Source organism: Heterodontus francisci, unplaced genomic scaffold (assembly GCF_036365525.1).
Source record: "Heterodontus francisci isolate sHetFra1 unplaced genomic scaffold, sHetFra1.hap1 HAP1_SCAFFOLD_102, whole genome shotgun sequence".
NCBI lineage: Eukaryota > Metazoa > Chordata > Chondrichthyes > Heterodontiformes > Heterodontidae > Heterodontus > Heterodontus francisci.
The window spans coordinates 2,158,506-2,181,279 of record NW_027140380.1 but is presented as its reverse complement, the minus strand read 5'-3'; the positions used below and the strand labels follow the sequence as shown (position 1 = coordinate 2,181,279).

General features: G+C 48.0%; 1 protein-coding gene and 1 pseudogene across 1 annotated transcript; both read left to right on the top strand.

Moving 5' to 3' along the window:
• The first annotated feature begins 6,853 nt into the window (after positions 1-6,853).
• LOC137359439 (U2 spliceosomal RNA) lies at positions 6,854-6,988 on the top strand (annotated as a pseudogene).
• A 14,636-nt stretch (positions 6,989-21,624) lies between these two features.
• Positions 21,625-22,014, top strand: LOC137359400 (histone H2A-like). Its single transcript, XM_068025382.1, has one exon. The coding sequence runs from the start codon at positions 21,625-21,627 to the stop codon at positions 22,012-22,014; it is 390 nt and encodes a 129-aa protein (XP_067881483.1).
• The last annotated feature ends 760 nt before the right edge of the window (positions 22,015-22,774 follow it).

The following is a 22,774-nucleotide window of genomic DNA, read 5'->3' as shown; positions in this document are numbered from 1 at the left end:
TATTTGCTCGGTGCAGATTCACTTTAGTCCGTTATTGTGTCCTGCGACAAACAAATGGCTGGCAGCTGTCAATCCAAAAAATAAAAATCAGAAGATTCTGGCAATTTCCACCCTTACAGCTCTCAGCAGTCTTGGTTCCATCTCATCCAGTCCTCATGACTTATCAACATGAAGTACAGCCAGCCGTTCCAGTATCTCCTATTTATTAGAACGTGCTGACTGAGCTGTGTTTTCACCACTTCTGGGCAATCAGACAGTTCACCCTTCATTCTGCTCTGATTCACTTTCCCAAAGCAGATCTACAGATTCTCAAATCTGGGGACAAGGATTTCTTATTTGCTTCCTTTCAGTTTTTATCATTCTCAACTGACAATATAATCCAAAACTCGGACAAATCCTCCACCTTGCATCGTGTCCCAGACTCAGTAGAAAGCAGCACATAGTGACATGAACACACTGACAGATGCAATCCGTCACACTCTGATTCAGTGAGATTAATGTCAAGAGTGGTTTCCAGATCAAATGCAATGATGAACAAATTTCTCTCAAAGGAGGTGTGGTTGACTGAGGTACCTTTATAGTATTTGCAGTGAATTTCTGTGCAAGAAGGGACAATCGTCAAACATCCATTCCGAAATCCTTCGCTCAGCAAAGACAGATAGAGTCCTGTTTTAAATAAAAACAGAAAGTGCTGGAAATACTCAGCGGGTCTGGTGGCATCTGTGGACAGAGAAGCAGCGTTAACCTTTCAGGACTGTGACATTTTATCAGAACTGCTGAAATGTTAACTCTGCTCCTCTCTGCACAGATGCTACCAGACCTGCTGAATATTTCCAGCACTTTCTGTTTTTATTCTGGAAATATTCAGCAGGTCTGGTAGCATCTGTGCAGAGAGGAGCAGAGTTAACATTTCAGCAGTTCTGATAAAATGTCACAGTCCTGAAAGGTTAACTCTGCTTCTCTGTCCACAGATGCCACCAGACCCGCTGAGTATTTCCAGCACTTTCTGTTTTCATTTCAGATTTCCAGCATCTGCAGTATTTTGCTTTTGTTACTGTCCTGTCTTATTGTGCTGCTCAATAAAGTCGTTGGAAAACCAAGTTACAGTCAGGCTTAAAGGGGATTTGAATCCAGGATTGATCTGTTCATTAAAGAGGTGCTTCGACCAACTAAATCAAAGGGTCAAAATAAAGTGTTTGAGTTTTTTGAGCTATAGATTAGTGCAGATCTTTCTAGCTGTGCTGAACATTGATTTCCATCTCCGGGTTCTTTCTGAGTCTGTGAGTTTGCAGTTCTTTGCGAGTGAGTGCCAGACATGAAGATATGTTTAGACGATTTCTCGTAAGTTATTTGCATCTCCATATTTTTCTGAAATTTGTACAAACACATTAAATGAGGGAATCACATAAGTCACGCCGTGAAATTTCTCCACAAAACACTGAAAGGTGACAGTGTTGATTGTGAGGGGTTTCCACTTATTCAGACACATATCTAGTAAAAGTGATCAGGACGTGATTCACATATGTAGTGTATTTGTATATTATGCTAATAATGTAATGACGTGATGATGTAATGGCGTGAATAAACACTTATTTGAACTGGCCATATTTGGTGTCCATTTCCTCTGCTGGACCCACCTGAAAATATTAGAGAAAATGGCAACTAGGGGAAGATAAAGTCTGTAAATATAGGCAGAAAACAGCAGCAGGGACTGCAGTAAACAAGATCAGCCTGGTGACTTAGTTGCTCGGATAGTGGAGAATTTAGCTGGGTTGTGGGCAGCCTGAGCCTCAGACTGTCTCCTGAGTTGAATAGGATACCGCAGGGTCTTAGTGCTCATTGAGGAAATTTGGCTGTACCCATGTGATACAGCTGAAAGCTGGCAACGAATGAGAGGCTTTGAGCAACATTCCGTTCCTGTATTGAAAGAATGGGCATGTTCTTAGAGTTAAGAATATTTTGGGACTGGTAGGTGAGGCGGTCAAGACTCAGAATAAGGCAATTCCTGAGCAAAGGAAAACAATTTTGCTTGTGGAAATTGGCCTGGATGTGTCTGGCATGCTGACAAAGCTTCCTGCTCTGAACAAAGCAAAATATGTGCCAGTCAAAACAAAATCACCAACGTGGAGAAACATTTCAATCCTAAGCCACTAGAGATAGCAGAATGCTATAAATTTGGAACCAGAAATCAGAAAAGTAGTGAAGCAATTGGTGAGTATATTGTGGCACTGAAGAATTTTTATTCCGTTGCAACTTTGGCACATTCTTAGACCATGCATTTTGAGACATATTTGTGTGTGGATTTGTGAACAAAAGAATCCAATCAAAGTTACTAAACACACAAAATCTTACATTTGAGATCGTGTGTAAGATTGCTGTTTCCATGGAGATGGCATCAAAGAATGTTAGGGAATTTTATCCCATGCTGGTAACTAGTACAGGCTTCTGTCCACTGTTAAAGTGCTTCAGCCAAGTCTAAAGTGGACAGACATAGCCAGAAGAGTGCCAATGATAGCAGTTTAGTGTTGTTATCACCATAAGGGCAACCACACAGCACAATCATGTCAGTACAGAAACGCAAAATGTTTTAATTGTCAAGCAGAGGCCAAAGAAGGAAAGGGAACTAATTCCAGTCGTAATGGAAAACAGTGATGTTATAAGGGTGGAGTTCACAATCTTGAAGTGAATCCAGAGTGCCTAACCAAAGAGGAGCAAGGGCTTTACAGCATTTATGCCACTAGCAATCACTCAAATGACGCAGACTTTTGTACAATGTTGTTGGTAAATAAACAGCAAATTGCTACGACCATGGATTGCTACATCATGAATAGAGAAATGTATGGGAGCAAAGTCAGTGATGTACCTCTAACTGAGAGCACAGCTCAATTGAAAACCTACTCTGGTGAGGTGTTAGCAATGTGTTGGCAAATGGAGTGTAATGTGCAACATAAGGGCAGGCCCCTCAAGATACCTGTTTTTTATTCATTATTTCATGGGAGGCGGGCATCACTGGCAAGGCCAGCATTTATTGCCCATTCCTAATTGCCCTTGACAACTGAATTGCTTGCTCGGTCATTTCAGAGGACAGGTGAGAGTAAACCACATTGTTGTGGGCCAGCATCACATACAGGCCAGACCAGGTAAGCACAGCAGATTGCCTTCTGTAAAGGGTATGAGTGAACCAGATGGGTTTTAATGAAAATCAATTATAGTTGCATGGCACCACTACTCAGATTTTATATTATTCATTAATGAATTGAATCTGAATTCCACCAGCTGCCATGGTGGGATTTAAACCCATATCCCCAGGGCATTAGTCTGAGTAGTGAGATTATCAGTTCAGTGACATTACTGCTATGCCAGCCTCTCCCCTACAAGGTAGTGAGATATGTCAACAAACCAATAATAATGGGGAAAGACTGGCTTTGAAAGCTGAAGTTAGACTGGAAGCATGTTTTTTTCATGTGGTGTACCTTGGCCTGAAAATCAATGAAAAGAACTCCAGCCAGTGAAAGAGAAGATAGAGGCTATGGTCAAAGCCCCAAAGACAAAAAGATGTGTCTGAGCTTAGATCTTTTCTCGGCATGGTCCAATACTACTCACAATTTCTGCCTGAGCATGCAATGGTGTTAGCTCCACTACATAAGTTGTTGAAGAAAGATGTGAAATGGAAATGGTCTGAAACACAAGATGCTAATGATGCATGTAAGAGAAGCTCGATCAGTGACACACTACACATTCATTACCACACAAATGGTGAACTGAAGCTAGCTTCAAAATATGGAGTTGCAGCAGTAATCAGTCATGTTGTGGATCATGGCCGCTGCAAAGGCTCAATGGGGAAAGAACACTGTGTAAGGTCTTCCCACCAGAGTGAACTAAAGGGCTGGACCCATGGGAAACCCCTCTGACTGTCGACACCAACATGGGTCTGCTGTAAAATGTACATGGCATGTAAAATGGAATGGAAGGGTTGTGAGGCAACTCACTCCTGTATCGAAGAAAACTGATTTCCTTTGCGCTTTTGGAATGTCAACTTGGTGCTGTTTTGGACTGTTTTGTAAAGCTTTTTTTAAACAGATTTTTATGAATGGAGTATACTTTTGGGAAAAAGTGTCTGGCAGAGGTGAAGGATGCAAGGGACCTGGCAAAGGCAGAGCAAAGCGGCACCGCACAGTGCTTCGTGATAATATCCAGGGCATCACCAAACCAGCAATCCTCCGCCTGGCTCGCCGTGGCAGGGTCAAGCGGATCTCGGGTTTGATCTATGAGGAGACTCGCGGGGTGTTGAAAGGTTTCCTGGAGAATGTGATCAGGGATGCGGTCACCTACACTGAGCACGCCAAGCGCAAGACGGTCACTGCCATGGATGTGGTGTACGCTCTGAAACGGCAGGGCCGCACTCTCTGCGGATTCGGCGGCTGAGAAACCAGCCCCTTTCCCACAAACACACAACAAAGGCTCTTCGAAGAGCCACCCACCGCCTCACAGAGAGAGCAGTGACCTGGAAACGGGAGATGGGATAGGCTGTTCAGAACTGACTGGAATAAATCTGTGCTGTGTTCGGGTATAAAACTGGAATCCCCGAGTTTGACATTTCATTTGCAGCAAGGATGTGCAGTGGATTTGATTTTCAAAACGGGCTGTGTAAACAGTGCCCGAGGCTCCACACTTAGTTATTTCCCCAGTCGACACATGCCCTCAGTGAAAAGCCACATCACTCCTCCAGAATCACTCATTGTTTTCAAAGAATTTCAAAATGATTTCGCTGCAATGAGGGAATCCGGGAGTTTTGCAGCAGCCGTTAAATCGGTCACTGGAACCAGACCCACTTGTGATGTTATTTCCCCCGAGACGGTGTTTCCTGCACTGAAACTGACAGGGTTTGTGAAACTGACCAATTTCCAAAATATACTTTATTCATAAAAATCTGTAAAAATTACATTGCCAAACAGTTTCAAACAGCACCAAAAAATACAAACATTGCAAGGGAGATCAGTTTCCTTCAACACAATCATGAGTTGCTTCACAACCCTTCCATTTCACATTTGTCATGCCAATTACAGTTTTACATTTACAGCAAATGAACATTTTCCCGATACAGTTCGAGGAGTTTCCCATGGATCCAGCCCCTCAGTTCAGCCTGGTGGGGGGACCTTACACAGTGGTCTTTCCTCATTGAGCCTTTGCTGCGGCTACCCCAAGCTTTAGTGCATCCCTCAGCACGTAGTCCTGGTCCTTGGAATGTGCCAGTCTGCAACATTCGGTGGTGGACAACTCCTTGCGCTGGAAGACAGCAAGTTTCGGGCAGACCAAAGGGCGTCTTTCACCGAATTGATAGTCCTCCAACAGCAGTTGATGTCTGTCTCGTTGTGTGTCCCTGGGAACAGCCCGTAGAGCACAGACTCCTGTGTTACAGAGCTGCTTGGGATAAACCTCGACATAAAACAATGCATCTCTTTCCACACCTGCTTTGCAAAGACATATTCCAGGAGGAGGTGGGCAACCGTCTCTTCCCCACCACAGCCACCGTGGGGGCATTGCGCGGAGGGGGCGAGTCTTCGGGCGTGCAGGAAGGATCTGACGGGGAAGGCTCTTCTCACCACCAGCCAAACTACATCTTGGTGCTTGTTTGAAAGTTCTGGTGATGAGGCATTCTGCCAAATGACTTTGGTAGTCTGCTCGGGGAACCATCCGACAGGATACCCCATCTCCTTTTCCCGTAGGGCCTTGAGAACATTCCGTGCAGACCACTGCCTGATGGATCAGTGGTCAAAGGTGTTTTCCCGCAGAAACTGCTCCACGAAGGATAGGTGGTACAGCACGGTCCAACTACATGGAGCGTTCCGCGGCAATGTGACCAGGCCCATCCTTCGCAACACTGGGAACATATAGAACCTCAGCACGGAGTGACACTTGCAGTTTGCATACTGGAGGTCTACACACTGCTTGATGCAGCCGCACACGAAGGTGGTCATCAGGATGAGGGCAACGTTGGGTACATTTTTCCCGCCCTTGACCAGAGATTTGAACATCGTGTCCCTCCGGACCCAGTCCATTGTTGATCCCCAGATGAAGCGGAAAATGGCTCGGGTGACCACCACACCTGAGTGCCTCTGCTGCCTGGGATTGTCACCCCCTCTCATGCTCGCATCCTTCCTAATAGACTCAGCAAAGGGTTCAACACAGCAAACAAACAAGACAGGGGAGAGAGGACAGCCCTGTCTGACTCCAGATTGGATCAGGAAACTTTCCGATTCCCACCCATTGATTGAGACTGCGCTACTGATGTTCGTGTAGAGCAGTTTGATCCAATTGCAGATTCCCTTCCCTGAACCCCATTTTGGAAAGAACGTCCATCATGTAGGTGTGCGATTTCCTGTCAAAAGCCTTCTCCTGGTCCAGGCTGATGAGGCAGGTGTCCACCCTCCTGTCCCGTACATAGGCGATCGTATCCCTGAGTAGCACGAGACTATCAGAGATCTTCCTGCCGGGTACAGTACAGGTCTGGTCAGGGTGAATCACCAACTCCAGAGCAGACTTGACTCGACTGGCTATGACTTTGGACAGAGTTTCAGCTCAGTCATTCAGGGACCTGGAATTCACACAGTTTGAGCCCATGCTTACCCGAACCCACTTCTGATTGGTCACCCTCTTCTTATTCACATGTCTTAACCAATCGCAGAGCCTTGAATTAGAAAATGCAGCCAAGCATTGGCTTAAATTGTCGACCTGACAGAATATTTTAAATCGAAAAAGCCTCCAATTTCAGTGCAGTGAAGAAGCGAATTCCTGGAAAATCTATGTCCAGTAGCTTGGGGTCCAGGCAACTGAAGGCAGGACCGCCAGTGGTGGAGCTTCTCAGCCTTTTGGCTAAGATCAAGTGTAGTATCTGTTCTTATCAGTACTTACTTGGCAGAGGAGAAACCATGATCAGTGGCTTTTGATCCTGGGTAGGCTTTGAGTAAAATGGCTATAACCAATCTTTGAGCTTCAGGCCAGGGAGTGCGGAACACCATTCGGGTGGTGGTGAAGGACAAGGAAGGAGATGCACTGGTCGATCGCACCTTCTTCATCAAGAAAATCCTCATCGATTGCTGTGGATTTCAAGCTAGGCACATCTTCTGCCTGCAGGATTTCCCCAGCAGTGGGTATATCGACATGACATTCAAGAATGTGGCGGGGTGCATCAAGTTCCTGAAGGCGTTCAAGGAGAAAGGGGACCGGGCGCCGCTGTCGATCCTCCCAGTGGAGTCGCTCTTCACGCTTCCGTCACAACATGACCGGGTGGTGACAATTCACCTCTCCAACCCCCATGTTCCTGTGGTGGATGTACTCACCTTTCTCGCCAGGTACATCGAGGTGGCCAGCACTGATGTCAAAGACCCCTTTGGGATTTGGACCAATAAGCGGCAAGTCAAGGTGACCTTGACGGTCGATGCCAATGGAGCCATCATCCACCCTCCCTCCAGCTTCGCTATCAGGGGAAGTCGAGGCTTCTTGGTCTACGCTGGGCAGCCCAAAGTTTGTAGCACCTGTGGCAAATCTGGTCACGTGGCAGCTAACTGCAGCACGGTTGTCTGCAAGAACTGCAAGAAGGAAGGCCATCAGACCAAGGACTGTAAGCAGAGTAAGTGTTGCAACCTGTGCGGTGCGGCAGGCCATCTCTACAAAACCTGCCCCAAACGCTGCCTCAGTTATGCTCAGGCGGCAAGGTCCAAGGAAAGGCCGGGAGAAGGTTCGACGAAGGCGTCCGGTGTTGGAAAGGAGACAAGCAACCTTCTCTGCAGTGAGGAACTTCTACCTGAGAAGGAGAAGAAAGGGAAGGCAACTGAAACCAGCAACCTGGCACCTAACCTGCACCCGGAAACCCCTCCTCCACAGACAGAATCAATGGAGGAGGAGGCAGCAGATGGACAAACAGATCAGTGGCAGTTTGTCCAAAGGAAAACCACAAAGAAAAGACATCCAAAAGCGGAACAGGCCACCACCCAAACCAGTGGCAAGAGGAGGCTACCGTCTGAGACAGACTACAGCAGCTCCTCTTCACTGGATGAGGAAGTGCCGGAGCGACAGCACCTTCAAAAGAAGCGGCAGAACTCAAAAGGAGCTGGAAGATAAAACCCCCCAGCCCCCGGGCACTGGAAGCTGTGATGGGCCTGTCAAGCCCCAAACCCAAAGCGCCACACCTAGCGACATGGCCAACACATCCCAGCTCTGGGACACTGAGAGCAAAGACACGTCTGGCGCACTTCAGCTCTGGGAAGCCGGCAGCAGTGATGTTTTCGAGGAGGAACAGAGGGGAACAGCAGAGAACAGCCCAATCCCTGCTGCCAACAAGACCCCCGCCCCCCCACCGATGTCACCTCAGTGGAAGAAACCCTGCATGAAAAACCAGGAGGGGTTTCTGAGCCCAACGAGTGTGAAACAGCTTGCGTACACTATGGGTATACAGGAACATCCTGAAGGACTGGGACTAGCAAGGACAAATGGTATGGGAAGCAACAACTAACTTTAAAAAAATGGGTATAAGGATTGCTTCAATTAATGTGCGCAGCATTAAATCCACTATGCGATGGATTACCTCGCCAAGGTCAAAGCCGACCCCCTGTTTCTGCAGGAGTGTGGAATACCACATCTCAGCACCGACAGGCAGTGGTCGCAATGGTGGTCCCACGGGCCATCGATCTGGTCAGGGGGTAATGATTGCCATTCCTCCGGCCTGGGTCTTCTGCTGCGGGGAGGTAACTTCACCATCTCCGAAGTTAAGGAGGTGGTGGGCAGTCGCCTCCTCATCGCAGATGTAATGTACAACAATGCTTCGCTCTGGTTGATCAGCATGTACGCCCCGTTTCAATGCAGCGAACGGTTGACCGTCTTTAGAATTAGAATTAGAATTAGAACTAGAACATTACAGCGCAGTACAGGCCCTTTGGCCCTCGATGTTGCGCCGACCATCTGACCTACACTATTCCATTTTCATCCATATGTCTATCCAATGACCACTTAAATGCCCTTAAAGTTGGCGAGTCTACTATTGTTGCAGACAGGGCGTTCCACGCCCCTACTACTCTCTGCGTAAAGAAACTACCTCTGACATCTGTCCTATATCTTTCACCCCTCAACTTAAAGCTATGTCCCCTCGTGTTTGCCATCATCATCCGAGGAAAAAGACTTTCAATATCCACCCTATCTAACCCTCTGATTATCTTGGATGTCTCTATTAAGTCACCTCTCCTCCTCCTTCTCTCTAACGAAAACAACCCCAAGTCCCTCAGCCTTTCCTCGTAAGACCTTCCTTCCATACCAGGCAACATCCTAGTAAATCTCCTCTGCACCCTTTCCAAAGCTTCCACATCCTTCCGATAATGCGGTGACCAGAACTGCACGCAATACTCAAGGTGCGGCCTCACCAGAATTTTGTACAGCTGCATCATGACGTCGTGGCTCCGAAACTCGATCCCCCTACTAATAAAAGCGAACACACCATATGCCTTCTTAACAGCCCTATTAACCTGGATAGCAACCTTCAGGGATTTATGTACCTGGACACCATGATCTCTCTGTACATCTACACTACCAAGAATCTTCCCATTAGCCCAGTACTCTGCATTGCTGTTACTTCTTCCAAAGTGAATCACCTCACACTTCTCCGCATGAAACTCCATTTGCCATCTCTCAGCCCAGCTCTGCAGCCTATCTATGTCCCTCTGTACCCTACAACACCCTTCGACAATATCCACAACTCCACCGACTTCGTGTCATCCGCAAATTTACTAACCCACCCTTCTACACCCTCATCCAGGTCATTTATAAAAATGACAAACAGCAGTGGCCCCAAAACAGAACCTTGCGGTACACCACTAGTAACTCAACTCCAGGATGAACATTTGCCATCAACCATTGCTGCTGGCAACGTGCAGGCCAGTCATCCTCGGCGGTGACTTCAACTGCATCATCGATGCAGCTGGGCGATCTGGCAGAGACGACAGCAAACTGGACGCTATGTCCAGATTCCTAATAGAAACAGTAAAAGATGCAAAACTGCACGACGTATTCAGCAAACCTGCAGACGGAGTGCAGCGTAGATAGACATGGTCAAGATTGGACGGGTCTGCCCATTCCAGGATTGACTTCCTGTTTGTGGCCCATGCCGTCACGGTCAGATCCATTGACGTCAAGCCGGTGTTCTTGTCGAACCACTGCCTCGTAATGGCCGACTGTCACTTACAGGACGACTAGCGGGTTGGCAGAGGGACGTGGAAGCTCAATGCTACACTGCTAAACCCAGAGAACGTTGAGGAACTTAAAAGGGATTACAAAGGTTGGAGAACCGTGAAACCCCTCCTGAGTCTCCAGTTCACAGGTGGGACGCGATCAAGGAGAACATCAAGAGGTTCTTTCTCCTCAAAAGGTGTTCAGAGAGCGAGAGAGAGACAGAGGGAAATGTCCTGACTCCAGAAAAGTATGCAAAATCTGCTCCGGCTACAGTCGATGGGGGTTGAGGTCAAGGAGGACCTCCAAGAGGTGAAGAGAAAGCAGGCCTCGCTCTTTGCCACGGAGACCTCCAATATCATCTTCCGGTCCAGAGTCCACCCGATTGAGCAGGATGAGATGTGCTTGCATTACTTCTTCCAAAAGGTACACAGAGAGAGCTCTGTTATCAGCAGTCAGAAGGAATAAGATGGCTCGGTAACATCTTCGCAGTCCGACATACTAAGGATCAGAAAATCCTTTTATGCTGGGCTGTATGACGCGAAGCCCACAGACAGAAGAGCCTCCCAGTCCTTCCTGTCATCTATCACAGAGGTCTTAGATGACAGCAGGAGGGAGAGACTGGACAAGCCGCTAACTCGGGATGAGCTAACAAAGGCCGTCAAGTCCTTCGAGACGAATAAAACTCCCGGAAGTGATGGCTTACCGGTTGAGCTGTATTGTGTCCTGTGGGACTGGGTTTGCCTGGACCAGCTGGAAGTATACGAGAGTATGCTCCTGGCCGGCAGCATATCAGAATCCATGAGGAAAGGCATCATCACCCTCATTGACAAGCGGAACGGGGAGAGGGCAGAAATTGGAAATTGGCAGCCCATCTCACTGCTTAATGTTGACGACAAGATTCTGTCCAAAGTCATAGCCAGTCGAGTCAAGTCTGCTCTGGAGTTGGTGATCCACCCTGATCAGACCTGTACTGCGCCTGGCAGGAAGATCTCCGATAGTCTCGCACTACTCAGGGATACAATCGCCTATGTACGGGACAGGAGGGTGGACACCTGCCTCATCAGCCTGGACCAGGAGAAGGTTTTTGACAGAATATCACACACATACATGATGGACGTGTTTCCAAAATGGCGTTTGCGGAGGGAATCTGCAATTGGATCAAACTGCCCTACACAAACATCAGTGGCGCAGTCTCAATCAATGGGTGGGAATCGGAAAGTTTCCCGATCCAATCTGGAGTCAGACAGGGCTATCCTCTCTCCCCTGTCTTGTTTGTTTGCTGTATTGAACCATTTGTTGAGTCTATTAGGAAGAATGTGAGCAGAAGAGGGGTGACAATTCCAGGCAGAGGAGGCACTCGGGTTAAAACCTCCCTCTACATGGATGACGTCGCGGTCTTCTGCTCGGACCCGCTGTCTGTGTGCAGACTGATGAGCATCTGCGACCAGTTGAAACTGACCTCGGGAGCCAAAGTTAACCACGGCAAGAGAGAGGCCATGTTCTTTGGGAACAGGGCTTACCGATCCTTTGTCCCCTTCACCGTCAGCTCAGACTACCTGAAGGTGCTGGGAATATGGTTCAGAAGGGCCGGGGTGTGCACCAAAATCTGGGAAGAGCGAGCAGCCAAGGTACAACACAAGCTGAGCATGTGGGAGAAGCGATCTCTCTCCAATGTGGGTAAGAACCTGGTCATCAGGTGCAAGGCGCTCACGTTGTTGCTGTTCATGGCGCAGGTCTGGCCCAAACCCCACTCCGGCGCTGTGGCGGTCACCCGAGCCATTTTCCGCTTCATCTGGGGATCCAAAATGGACCGGGTCCGGAGGGACACGATGCTCAAACCTCTGGATAAGGGTGGGAAAAATGTAACCAACATCACCCTCATCCTGATGACTACCTTCGTGTGTGGCTGCATCAAGCTGTGTGTAGACGCAAACTCCAAGTGTCACCACGTGCTGAGGTTCTATCTGTCCCCGGTGTTGCGAAGCCTTGTCACATTGCCGCGGAATGCTCCATCCAGTTGGACTGTGTCGTTCCACCTATCCTTCGTCGAGCGGTTTCTGCGGAAAAACACCTTTGACCACCGGTCCATCAGCCAGTGGTCTGCACAGAATGTCCTCAAGGCCCTACAGGAAAAGGAGATGGCGGATCCTCTTCCCCAAGCAGACCACCGAAGTCATTTGGCGGAATGCCTCATCACCAGAACCTTCAAACAAGCACCAAGATGAAGCTTGGCTGGTGGTGAGAAGAGCCCTCCCAGTCAGATCCTTCCTGCACACCCGAAGTCTCACCCCCTCTGCACAACACCCTCGAGGTGACTGTGGTGGGGAAGAGATGGTTGCCCACCTCCTTCTGGAATTTGTCTTTGCAAAGCAGGTGTGGAAAGAGATGCAGTGGTTTTTGTCGAACTTCATCTCAAGCAGCTCTGTAACACAGGAGTCTGTGCTCTACGGGCTGTTCCCAGGGACGCACACTGAGATAAACATCAACTGCTGCTGGAGGACTATCAATTCGGTGAAAGACACCCGTTGTTCTGCCCGAAACTTGCTGGTCTTCCAGCACAAAGAGTTGTCCACGACCGAATGTTGCAGACTGGCACATTCCAAGGTCCAGGACGATGTGCTGAGGGACGCACTAAAGCTTGGGGCAGCCGCAGCAAATGTTCAATGGGAAAAGACCACTGTGTAAGGTCCCCCCACCAAGTTGAACGGATGGGCTGGGTCGATGGAAAACCCCTCGAAATGTATCAGGAAAATTTTCGTTTGCTGTAAAATGTATATGGCATGGAAAATGAAATGGAAGGGTTGTGAGGCAGCTCACTCCTGCAATGAAGGAAACTGACCTCCTTTGCACTGTTTGTAATTTTCGACTTGGTGCTGTTTAGAACTGTTTAGTCATGTACTTTTTACAGATTTTTATGAATAATGCATATTTTGGAAATAATAAAAAAAAGTCCAGTAACAAGTTAAAAACCTGTTTCCATATTCCACTTTTACTGTCACAAATTCCGGGCGCTATTTCACAAGCAGATTTAATTTGTCAATTGTTGTCAACTGTTCGAACTGGCGGGAAACAACTCTGTTCAGCAATCTATAATGGGACAAGTAACTCAAACTCCGTGTGGAACAAAGAACGAAGAACAAAGAAAATTACAGAACAGGAACAGGCCCTTCGGCCCTCCAAGGCTGCGCCGATCCAGATCCTCTTTCTTAACATGTCGCCTATTTTCTAAGGGTCTGTATCTCTTTGCTTCCTGCCCATTCATGTATCTGTCTAGATACATCTTAAAAAACGCTATCGTGCCCGCGTCTACCACCTCCGCTGGCAACGCGTTCCAGGCACCCACCACCCTCTGCGTAAAGAACTTTCCACGCATATCCCCCCTAAACCTTTCCCCTCTCACTTTGAACTCGTGACCCCGAGTAATTGAATCCCCCACTCTGGGAAAAAGCTTCTTGCTATCCACCCTGTCTATACATGTCACGATTTTGTACACCTCAATCAGGTCCCCCCTCAACCTCCGTCTTTCGAATGAAAATAATCCTAATCTACTCAACCTCTCTTCATAGCTAGCGCCCTCCATACCAGGCAACATCCTGGTGAACCTCCTCTGCACCCTCTCCAAAGCACCTACATCCTTTGGAATTAATAAATTATGGACAATGGGTAATTCCCCTTCACACAGGCTTCAGGGAGACAGTGAGAAGTCACTGAAATAGTTGCTTAAACATTTTAAATAGTTGCCATTCCTGTTACAAATGTTTTGGAATTAGACAGTAATCAGCCCTTTCACAGAGACTGTGGGTGGCTCAGAAAAGAGCCTTTGGCTTATTAGATGACATTTTGGCCGCTTTACTTTTTCTGGGAGCTCTGAGCGCTGGTTTTATTGGGCAGCAGCACGGCCTGGATATTAGCCAGCACCCCGCCCTGTGCAATGGTCACCCCTCCCAGCAGCTTGTTGAGCTCCGCGTTGTCGCGGACGGTCAGTTGCAGGTGTCGGGGGATGAGGCGGATCTTCTTGTTGTCCCGGGCCGCGTTACCGGCCAGCTCGAGGATTTCAGTGGTTAGATACTCGAGCACAGCAGCCAGCACCCACAGGCTCAGCATAGTTGCCCTTTCTCAGGAGCCTGTGTACACGGCCCACTGGGAACTCCAGTCCAGCCCGGGAGGAGTGAGACTTGGCCTTGGACTGAGCTTTCCCGCTGGTCTTTACTCTTCCTGACTTTTTTTATTTCCAAAATATACTTTATTCATAAAAGTCTGTAAGAAAAAACAATACAGAACAGTTCCAAACATCATCGAGTCAGACAATACAAAGAGTGCAAAGGAGATCAGTTTCCTTCAATACAGGAGTGAATTGCCTCACAACCCTTCCATTTCATTTTACGTACCATGTACATTTTACAGCAAACAAATATTTTCCCGATAAAGTTCGAGGGGTTTTCTATGGATCCAGCCCTGCAGTTCAGCTTGGTGGGGGGACCTTACACAGTGGTGTTTCCCCATTGAGCCTTTGCTGCGGCTGCCCCAAGCTTTAGTACGTCCCTCAGCACGTAGTCTTGGACCTTGGAATGTGCCAGTCTGCAACATTCGGTCGTGGACAACTCTTTGTGCTGGAAGACCAGCAAGTTTCGTGGGGCAGACCAAATTGATAGTCCTCCAGCAGCAGTTGATGTTTATCTCTGTGTATGTCCCTGGGAACAGCCAATACAGCACAGACTCCTGTGTTACAGAGCTGCTTGGGATGAACCTCGACAAAAACCACTGCATCTCTTTTCGCACCTGCTTTGCAAAGACACATTCCAGAAGGACGTGGGCAACCGTCTCTTCCCCACCGCAGCCACCTCAAGGGCATTGTGCGAAGGGTGTGAGACTTCGGGCGTGCAGGAAGGATCTGACGGGGAGGGCTCTTCTCACCACCAGCCAAGCTACACCTTGGTGCTTGTTTGAAAGTTCTGGTGATGAGGCATTCTGTCTAATGACTTTGGCAGTCTGCTTGGGGAACCATCCAACAGGATCCACCATCTCCTTTTCCCGTAGGGCCTTGTGGACATTCCATGCAGACCACTGCCTGATGGGTTGGTGGTCAAAGGTGTTTTTCTGCAGAAATTTTCCCACGAAGGATAGGTGGTACGGCACGGCCCAACAGGATGGAGCGTTCCGCGGCAATGTGACGAAGTCCATCCTTCTCAACATCGGGTACAGATAGAACCTCAGCACATAGTGACATTTGGTGTTTGCGTACTGGGGATCTACACACAGCTCGATGCCGCCGCACACGATGGTAGTCATCAGGATGAGGGCAACGTTGGGTACATTTTTCCCGCCCTTATCCAGAGGTTTGAACATCGTGTCCCTCCGGACCCGGTCCATTTTGCATCCCCAGATGAAGTGGAAAATGACTTGGGTGACCACCAGAGCGCAGGAGTGGGGTATGGGCTAGACCTGCGCCACATACAGCAACAACGTGAGCACCTCGCATCTGATGACCAGGTTCTTACCCATATTGGAGAGAGATCGCTGCTCCCACATGCTCAGCTTATGTTGTACCCTGGCTACTCACTCCTCCCAGGTTTTGGTGCACGCCCCAGCCCTTCCGAACCATATCCCCAGCATCTTCAGGTACTGTGACCTAATGGTGAAGGGGACAAAGAATTGGTCAGCCCAGTTCCCAAAGAACATGGCCTCGCTCTTGCCCTGGTTAACTCTGGCCCCTGAGGCCAGTTCGAACTGGTTGCAGATGCACACAGACAGCGGGTCCAAGCAGAAGACGACGACGTCATCCATGTACAGGGAGGTTTTAACCTGAGTGGCTCTGCTGCCTGGGATTGTCACCCCTCTTATGTTCACATCCTTCCTAATATACTTAGCAAAGGGTTCAAACAGCAAACAAACAAGACCGGGGAGAGAGGACAGCCCTGTCTGACTCCAGATTGGATCGGAAAACTTTCTGATTCCCACCCATTGATTGAGACAGCGCTACTGATATTTGTGAAGTGCAGTTTGATCCAATTGCAGATTCCCTCCCCAAACCCCATTTTGGAAAGCACATCCATTATGAAGGTGTGCGATATCCTGTCACAAGCCTTCTCCTGGTCCAGGCTGATGAGGCAGGTGTACACCCTCCTGTCCCGTACATAGGCGATCGTATCCCTGAGTTACGCGAGACTATCAGAGATCTTCCTGCCGGGTACAGTACAGGTCTGATCAGGGTGAATCACCAACTCCAGAGCAGACTTGACTCGACTGGCTATGACTTTGGACAGCATCTTGTAGTCAAAATTAAGTAGTGAGATGGGCTGCCAATTTCTGATTCCTGCCCTCTCCCCCTTCCGCTTGGAGATGAGGGTGATGATGCCTTTCCTCATGGATTCTGACATGCTGCCGGCCAGGAGCATACTCTCGTATACTTCCAGCAGGTCTGGGCCGATCCAGTCCCACAGGGCCGAATACAACTCAACCAGTAAGGCATCGCTTCCGGGAGTTTTACTCGTCTCAAAGGACTTGACGGCCTTTGTCAGCTTGTCCAGAGTTAGCGGCATGTCCAGTCTCTCCCTCATGCTATCATCTAAGACAGCTGTGATCGATCACAGGAAGCTCTGCTGTCTGTGCGCTTCGCGTCAGACAGCCCGGCATAAAAGGATTTGCTAATTCTTAGTATGTCGGACTGCGAAGACGTTACCGAGCCATCCTCTTCCTTCAGGCTTCTGATGAAGCTGTGTGAAGCTTTTGGAAGAGGTAGTGCAAACACATCTCATCCTGTTCAATGGAGTGGACTCTGGACCGGAAGATGATTTTGGAGGCCTCTGTGGCAAAGAGTGAGGCCTCCTGAATCTTCACCTCATGGAGGTCCTCCTTGACCTCGACCTCTATCGTCTGAAACACATGCTAAGTGCCAGATGCTGAAAGGTTTTTTTTTTAGATTAGAGATACGGCACTGAAACAGGCCCTTCGGCCCACCGAGTCTGTGCCGAACATCAACCACCCATTTATACTAATCCTACACTAATCCCATATTCCTACCAAACATCCCCACCTTTCCCTACCACCTACCTATACTAGCGACAATTTCTAATGGCCAATTTACCTACCAACCTGCAAGTCTTTTGGCAGGAAACCAGAGCACCTGGAGAAAACCCACGCAGACACAGGGAGAACTTGCAAACTCCACACAGGCAGTACCCGGAATCGAACCCGGGTCCCTGGAGCTGTAAGGCTGCGGTGCTAACCACAGTCATCTAAAGGAACCTAACACACAAATAGTAGCACTGAGAGATTGTGAAAGAGTCCAAAACTCAGAGTACCAGACACTGACAGACACAATCTGAAAACTACACACACATGGATATAGAATTGGCTAACTCACAGGAAACAGAGAGTGGGGATAAATGGGGCATTTTCAGATGGGCAACCTGTAACTAATGGAGTGTCACAGGGATCAGTGCTGGTGCCTCAACTATTTATGGCCTATATTAATAATTGCATGAAGGCACTGAGTGTTTTGTTGCCAAATTTATGGACGGTACAAAGATAGGTAGGAAAGCAAGTTGTGAGGAGGCCACAAAGTGTCTGCAAAGAGATATAGATGGGTTAAGTCAGTGGGCAAAAATTTGGCAGATGGGGTATAATACGGGAAAATGTGAGATTGTCTACTTTGGCAGGAAGAATAGAAAAGCAGACTATTACTTGCATCAGAGAGACTGCAGAATGCTGCTGTACCGAGGGATCTGGGTGTCCAGGTACATGAATTACAAAAACGTTAGCATGCAGCTAAGGCAAGTAATTCGGAAGGCAAATGGAATATTGGCATTTTTAGCAAGGGGAATGGAGTATAAAAGTAGGGAAGTTTTGCTATAACTGTACAGGGCATTAGTGACATCCCAACTAAAGGACTCCACACAGTTTTGGTCTCCTTATTTAAGGAGGGGTACACATGCATTGGAATCAGTTCAGAGAAAGTTCACTGGGCTGATTCCTGGGATGTTGGATTGTCTTTAGTTTAGAGATACAGCACTAAAACAGGCCCTTCGGCCCACCGAGTCTGTGCCAACCATCAACCACCCATTTATACTAATCCTGCACTAATTCCACATTCCTACCACATCCCCACATTTCCCTGCCACCTACCTCTACTCGGGGCAATTTTTATAATGGCCAATTTACCTATCAACCTGCAAGTCTTTGGCATGTGGGAGGAAACCGGAGCACCCGGAGGAAACCCACGCAGACACAGGGAGAACTTGCAAACCCCACACAGGCAGTACCCAGAATTGAACCCGGGTCGCTGGAGCTGTGAGGCTGCAGTGCTAACCACTGCACCACTGTGCTGCCCTGTTGTCGATGGCTGCCCTTGATGAGACAATGCTCGCTAGGGATGAGCAGTGATCACATCGTCCAGTGGTTCGCCATGGATCTTGATATAGAGGGGCAGTGTCGGGGAGCAGGCTGGCAGAGGACCTTTGTCTTCCAGACATTTAGCTTAAGGCCAATTCTTTCATATGCCTCAATGAATGCATCGATCAGGGTTTGAAGCTTGGTCACTGGGTGTGCGCACCCGCAGGCGTTGTCAGCGTATTGCAGCTAGATGACAGATGTTGGAATGGCCTTGCTTCTGGACTGGAGGCAATGTCAGTTCAATAGTTTCCAACTCGTACTATAGAGTAGATCGACTGACACAACAGCTGGTGGGCTGAAAGAACGCTGGAACTACAAAAACTTGCTGAAAGCCACGACATATGTGGCTTCTTCGGCACTGTCAAGATCATTCACGGCCCAAGTATCAAAGGACCTACCCCACTGAGAGCAAAAAATGGAGTGACACTGATCAAGGACAGAGAGGCAGTCAGCACTCATTGGAAGGAGCACTTTGAATATCTCCTCAATTGCGATGCCGTCTTTGATGTGAGTGCCCTTGACTACATTCCACAGCATGCTACCCACCATGACGTCAGCACAATCCCAGACTGACAGAGATTGACAGCTAAAAAAAAAATAAGGCCACCGGCATAGATGGAATTCCCACCAAAATTCGAAAATACAGCAGAGAAGCACTCTTGACACAAATACATCGTCTCACGTCTCTCATGTGGAAGGAAGAGAGCATGTCAGGGATTTCCGAGATGCCGTAATTGTGACCATCTTCAAAAAAGGTGACAACCCCGACTGTAGTAACTACAGAGGGGCAGCCCTGCTGTCCGTCACAGGGAAGGTCATCACAAGAGTCATTCTCAACCGCCTCCTCCCCATGGCTGAAGAGCTCCTACTGGAATCACAATGTGGATTCTGTCAATCAAGAGGCACAGTAAACATAATATTCACAGCAAGACATTCCCAAGAAAAATGTAGGGAGCAGCAGCAACCTTTCTACATGGTCTTCTCTGACCTGACAAAGGCCTTCAACTCTCCAAACTGGGAGGGATTATGGAACATCTTCTTCAAATTTGGCTGCCCGGAGAAATTCGGCACCATCGTCTGCCGACTGCATGACATGTAATCATTGGCAACGGACCTAGCACTGACCTAATCCCAATGTAAACTGGGCTCAAGCAAGGCTGTGTCATCGCACCAAAGCTCTTTTCCATCTTCCTCCCTGCAACATTCCACCTCATCTCCTCACACTCAAACACAGTACCAGAGACAGACAGATACAGAATGGATGTCACACTCACAGTACCAGAGTCTGTAATATACAGAATGAATCCCTACTGCACCAGAGACTGAGAGCTACCGAATTACACAACACGCTCAAACACAGGATCAGAGAAAAAATAAATGAAATTAATTGCACGCTCACATGCAATAGCAGAGACACAAGGACACAGAATCAGCCAATATGTGTCTTCCCAACAACAGCCAGGACATTTCCAGGGAGCTTTACATAAGAAGCGGCTCTTTCAACAGAAACTGGGGTTGGAGACAGTCTTTGGGAAATATACTTCCTGATTGCAGGAAGGGTGTTTGTGATTGGTTGCAAATGTTTAATCTGATTGGATGGCGAAAGAGACCAATTAGAGAATTACAATATGAAACCTTTGTGACATCACTGCCAGTCACCCAATCACAATCTTTATTTTCCCCCATCCCTCATTTGCATAGAGCTGTGGGATTGTCTATTTAATCCGCACTCGGAAGGGGTTTGGTTTATTTCTGTGTCTGAAATTGAATCTGAAGATGGTTGAAGAGAAGAAGAAAGCAGCTCCTAAGAAGGGCGCCAAGAAAACCTTAAATAAACCGTCAGCAAAGGGCGGCAAGAAGCGGAGAAAGTCGAGGAAGGAGAGTTACTCCATCTACATCTACAAAGTGATGAAGCAGGTTCACCCCGACACCGGCATCTCCTCCAAGGCCATGAGCATCATGAACTCGTTTGTGAACGATATTTTCGAGCGCATCGCGGGTGAGGCTTCCCGCCTGGCCCATTACAACAAGCGCAGCACCATCAGCTCCCGGGAGATCCAGACCGCCGTGCGCCTGCTGCTGCCCGGGGAGCTGGCCAAGCACGCCGTGTCGGAAGGGACAAAGGCGGTGACCAAGTACACCAGCTCCAAGTAAAACTGCACAATGGACTGAAAAACATCCCAAACACAACGGCTCTTTGAAGAGCCACCCACAATCTCTCTGAAAAAGCTGCATCCGAACATCTCTATTAAATCACTTTAAGATAATGTATAATATACTGTGTTTGTGTCTCCTGTCCCATGAACCCATAATGCGCTCATTCGCCTTTCCTTTTTTGCTTTAAGCTGTTATTTATTTTGCACAGCCCCTGAATGACCGCTTTAACAGCTGCTTTCAGCGGGAAGAGTCAGACCTCCGTTCCTTCACTCTATTCCTGAAATGTGAACTGATTCATCATTTTATTAACAGTAACTCTCCGCAGTGTAACAGCCCGGAATGGGATCATTAGAGAGCAGATTAAGGGCAGTTTGAGGATTCGATCCGGCTCCCTCTTTTCAGAGAAGGACACTGGGCTCTGATTGAAGATAAACTGAACGTTTCGCTTCAGGGAAATGCTGTGAACAGGGATTTAGTACCTCCCGGGACAGGTTGAAAGCGATTGTGGGAAGATCCACAATTTAAACAACATTTAAAACCCGCGTCTCTGATTGGTGACGAAAGGAGTTGAATGAAAGAAAATAAAGAGAAGGGATTTTAAATCTTTGACGAAGGATGACATTTATTTTAATCCGCTCCTTTCCGAAAATGAAATTGGCGGGCTTTTTGAAATTGACAAATTCTGTTTCTGAGGTTGTGGTGGGTAAATCCCGCCCTCTTCTGTTGTCAGTGACCTGATTGGTGATGAATATAGGCAAATAAGGTGAATTAAGTACCGACCAATGAGGAGAGTTTTCAGTCTGTAAGTACAGTAAATGCAGTGGAAAATATCCATTCTTCGTGAAAGAATTTGTGAAAATGTCTGGAAGAGGAAAGACCGGCGGCAAAGCTCGGGCCAAGGCCAAGTCTCGCTCCTCCCGGGCTGGACTGCAGTTCCCGGTGGGCCGTGTTCACAGGCTCCTGAAAAAGGGCAACTATGCTGAGCGTGTGGGTGCTGGAGCCCCGGTCTATCTGGCTGCTGTGCTCGAGTATCTGACCGCTGAAATCCTCGAACTCGCCGGTAACGCGGCCCGGGACAACAAGAAGACCCGCATCATCCCCAGGCACCTGCAGCTGGCCGTCCGCAACGACGAGGAGCTCAACATGCTGCTGGGAGGGGTGACCATCGCTCAGGGCGGGGTGCTGCCTAATATCCAGGCCGTGCTGTTGCCCAAGAAAACAGGCGCTCAGAGCTCCCAGAAAAAGTAAAGCGGCCAAAATATCATCGAATAAACCAAAGGCTCTTTTCAGAGCCACCGACAGTCTCTGTGAAAGGGCTGATTACTGTCTGATTCCAGAATGTCAGTAACAGGACCGAATCAGATTTATTTACAATGTTCAAGCAACTATTTCAGTGACTTCTCACTGTCCCCCGAAACCCTGTCCAATTTATTACTTCCACACCGAATTTGAGTTATTTGTCCCGTTACATTTTGCCGGCAGTTACAGATGAGTAACCAATAATATTACAGATTAAAGCTGTTCGTAAAATATGGACATAACCATCCAAAATCTTGTTTTTTATTCCGCTTTTATCAGCACAATTTCCTGGCGCTATTTTACGAACAGCTTTAAAATGGTGCCAGGAATTTGCTGATAAAAGCGGAATATAAATGTTTTTTAATGGTCATACATGTATATATATATATATATATATAAAACGATCAGCTTTGGATAGATTTTCCAGTAATCGCTTCTTTCCGATACTGAAATTGGCGGCTTTTTCGAATTCAAACTTTGTCAGGTCGACAATTTGAGCCAATGATTTGCTGCATTTTCCAATTCGAAGCTCTGCGATTGGTTAAGACATACGAATGGGAAGAGGGTGACCAATCAGAAGTGGGCTCGGGCTCAAACTGCGGGAATTCCAGGTCCCTGAATGATTGAGCTGAAACTGATCAGTTTCACAAACCCTCTCAGTTTCAGTGCAGGAAACACCGTCTCGGGAGAAATAACATCACAAGTGGGT

Bases quoted from the DNA above. Each gene is read 5' to 3' on its own strand.
- LOC137359400 (XM_068025382.1), top strand. From the start codon at position 21,625: ATGTCTGGAAGAGGAAAGACCGGCGGCAAAGCTCGGGCCAAGGCCAAG.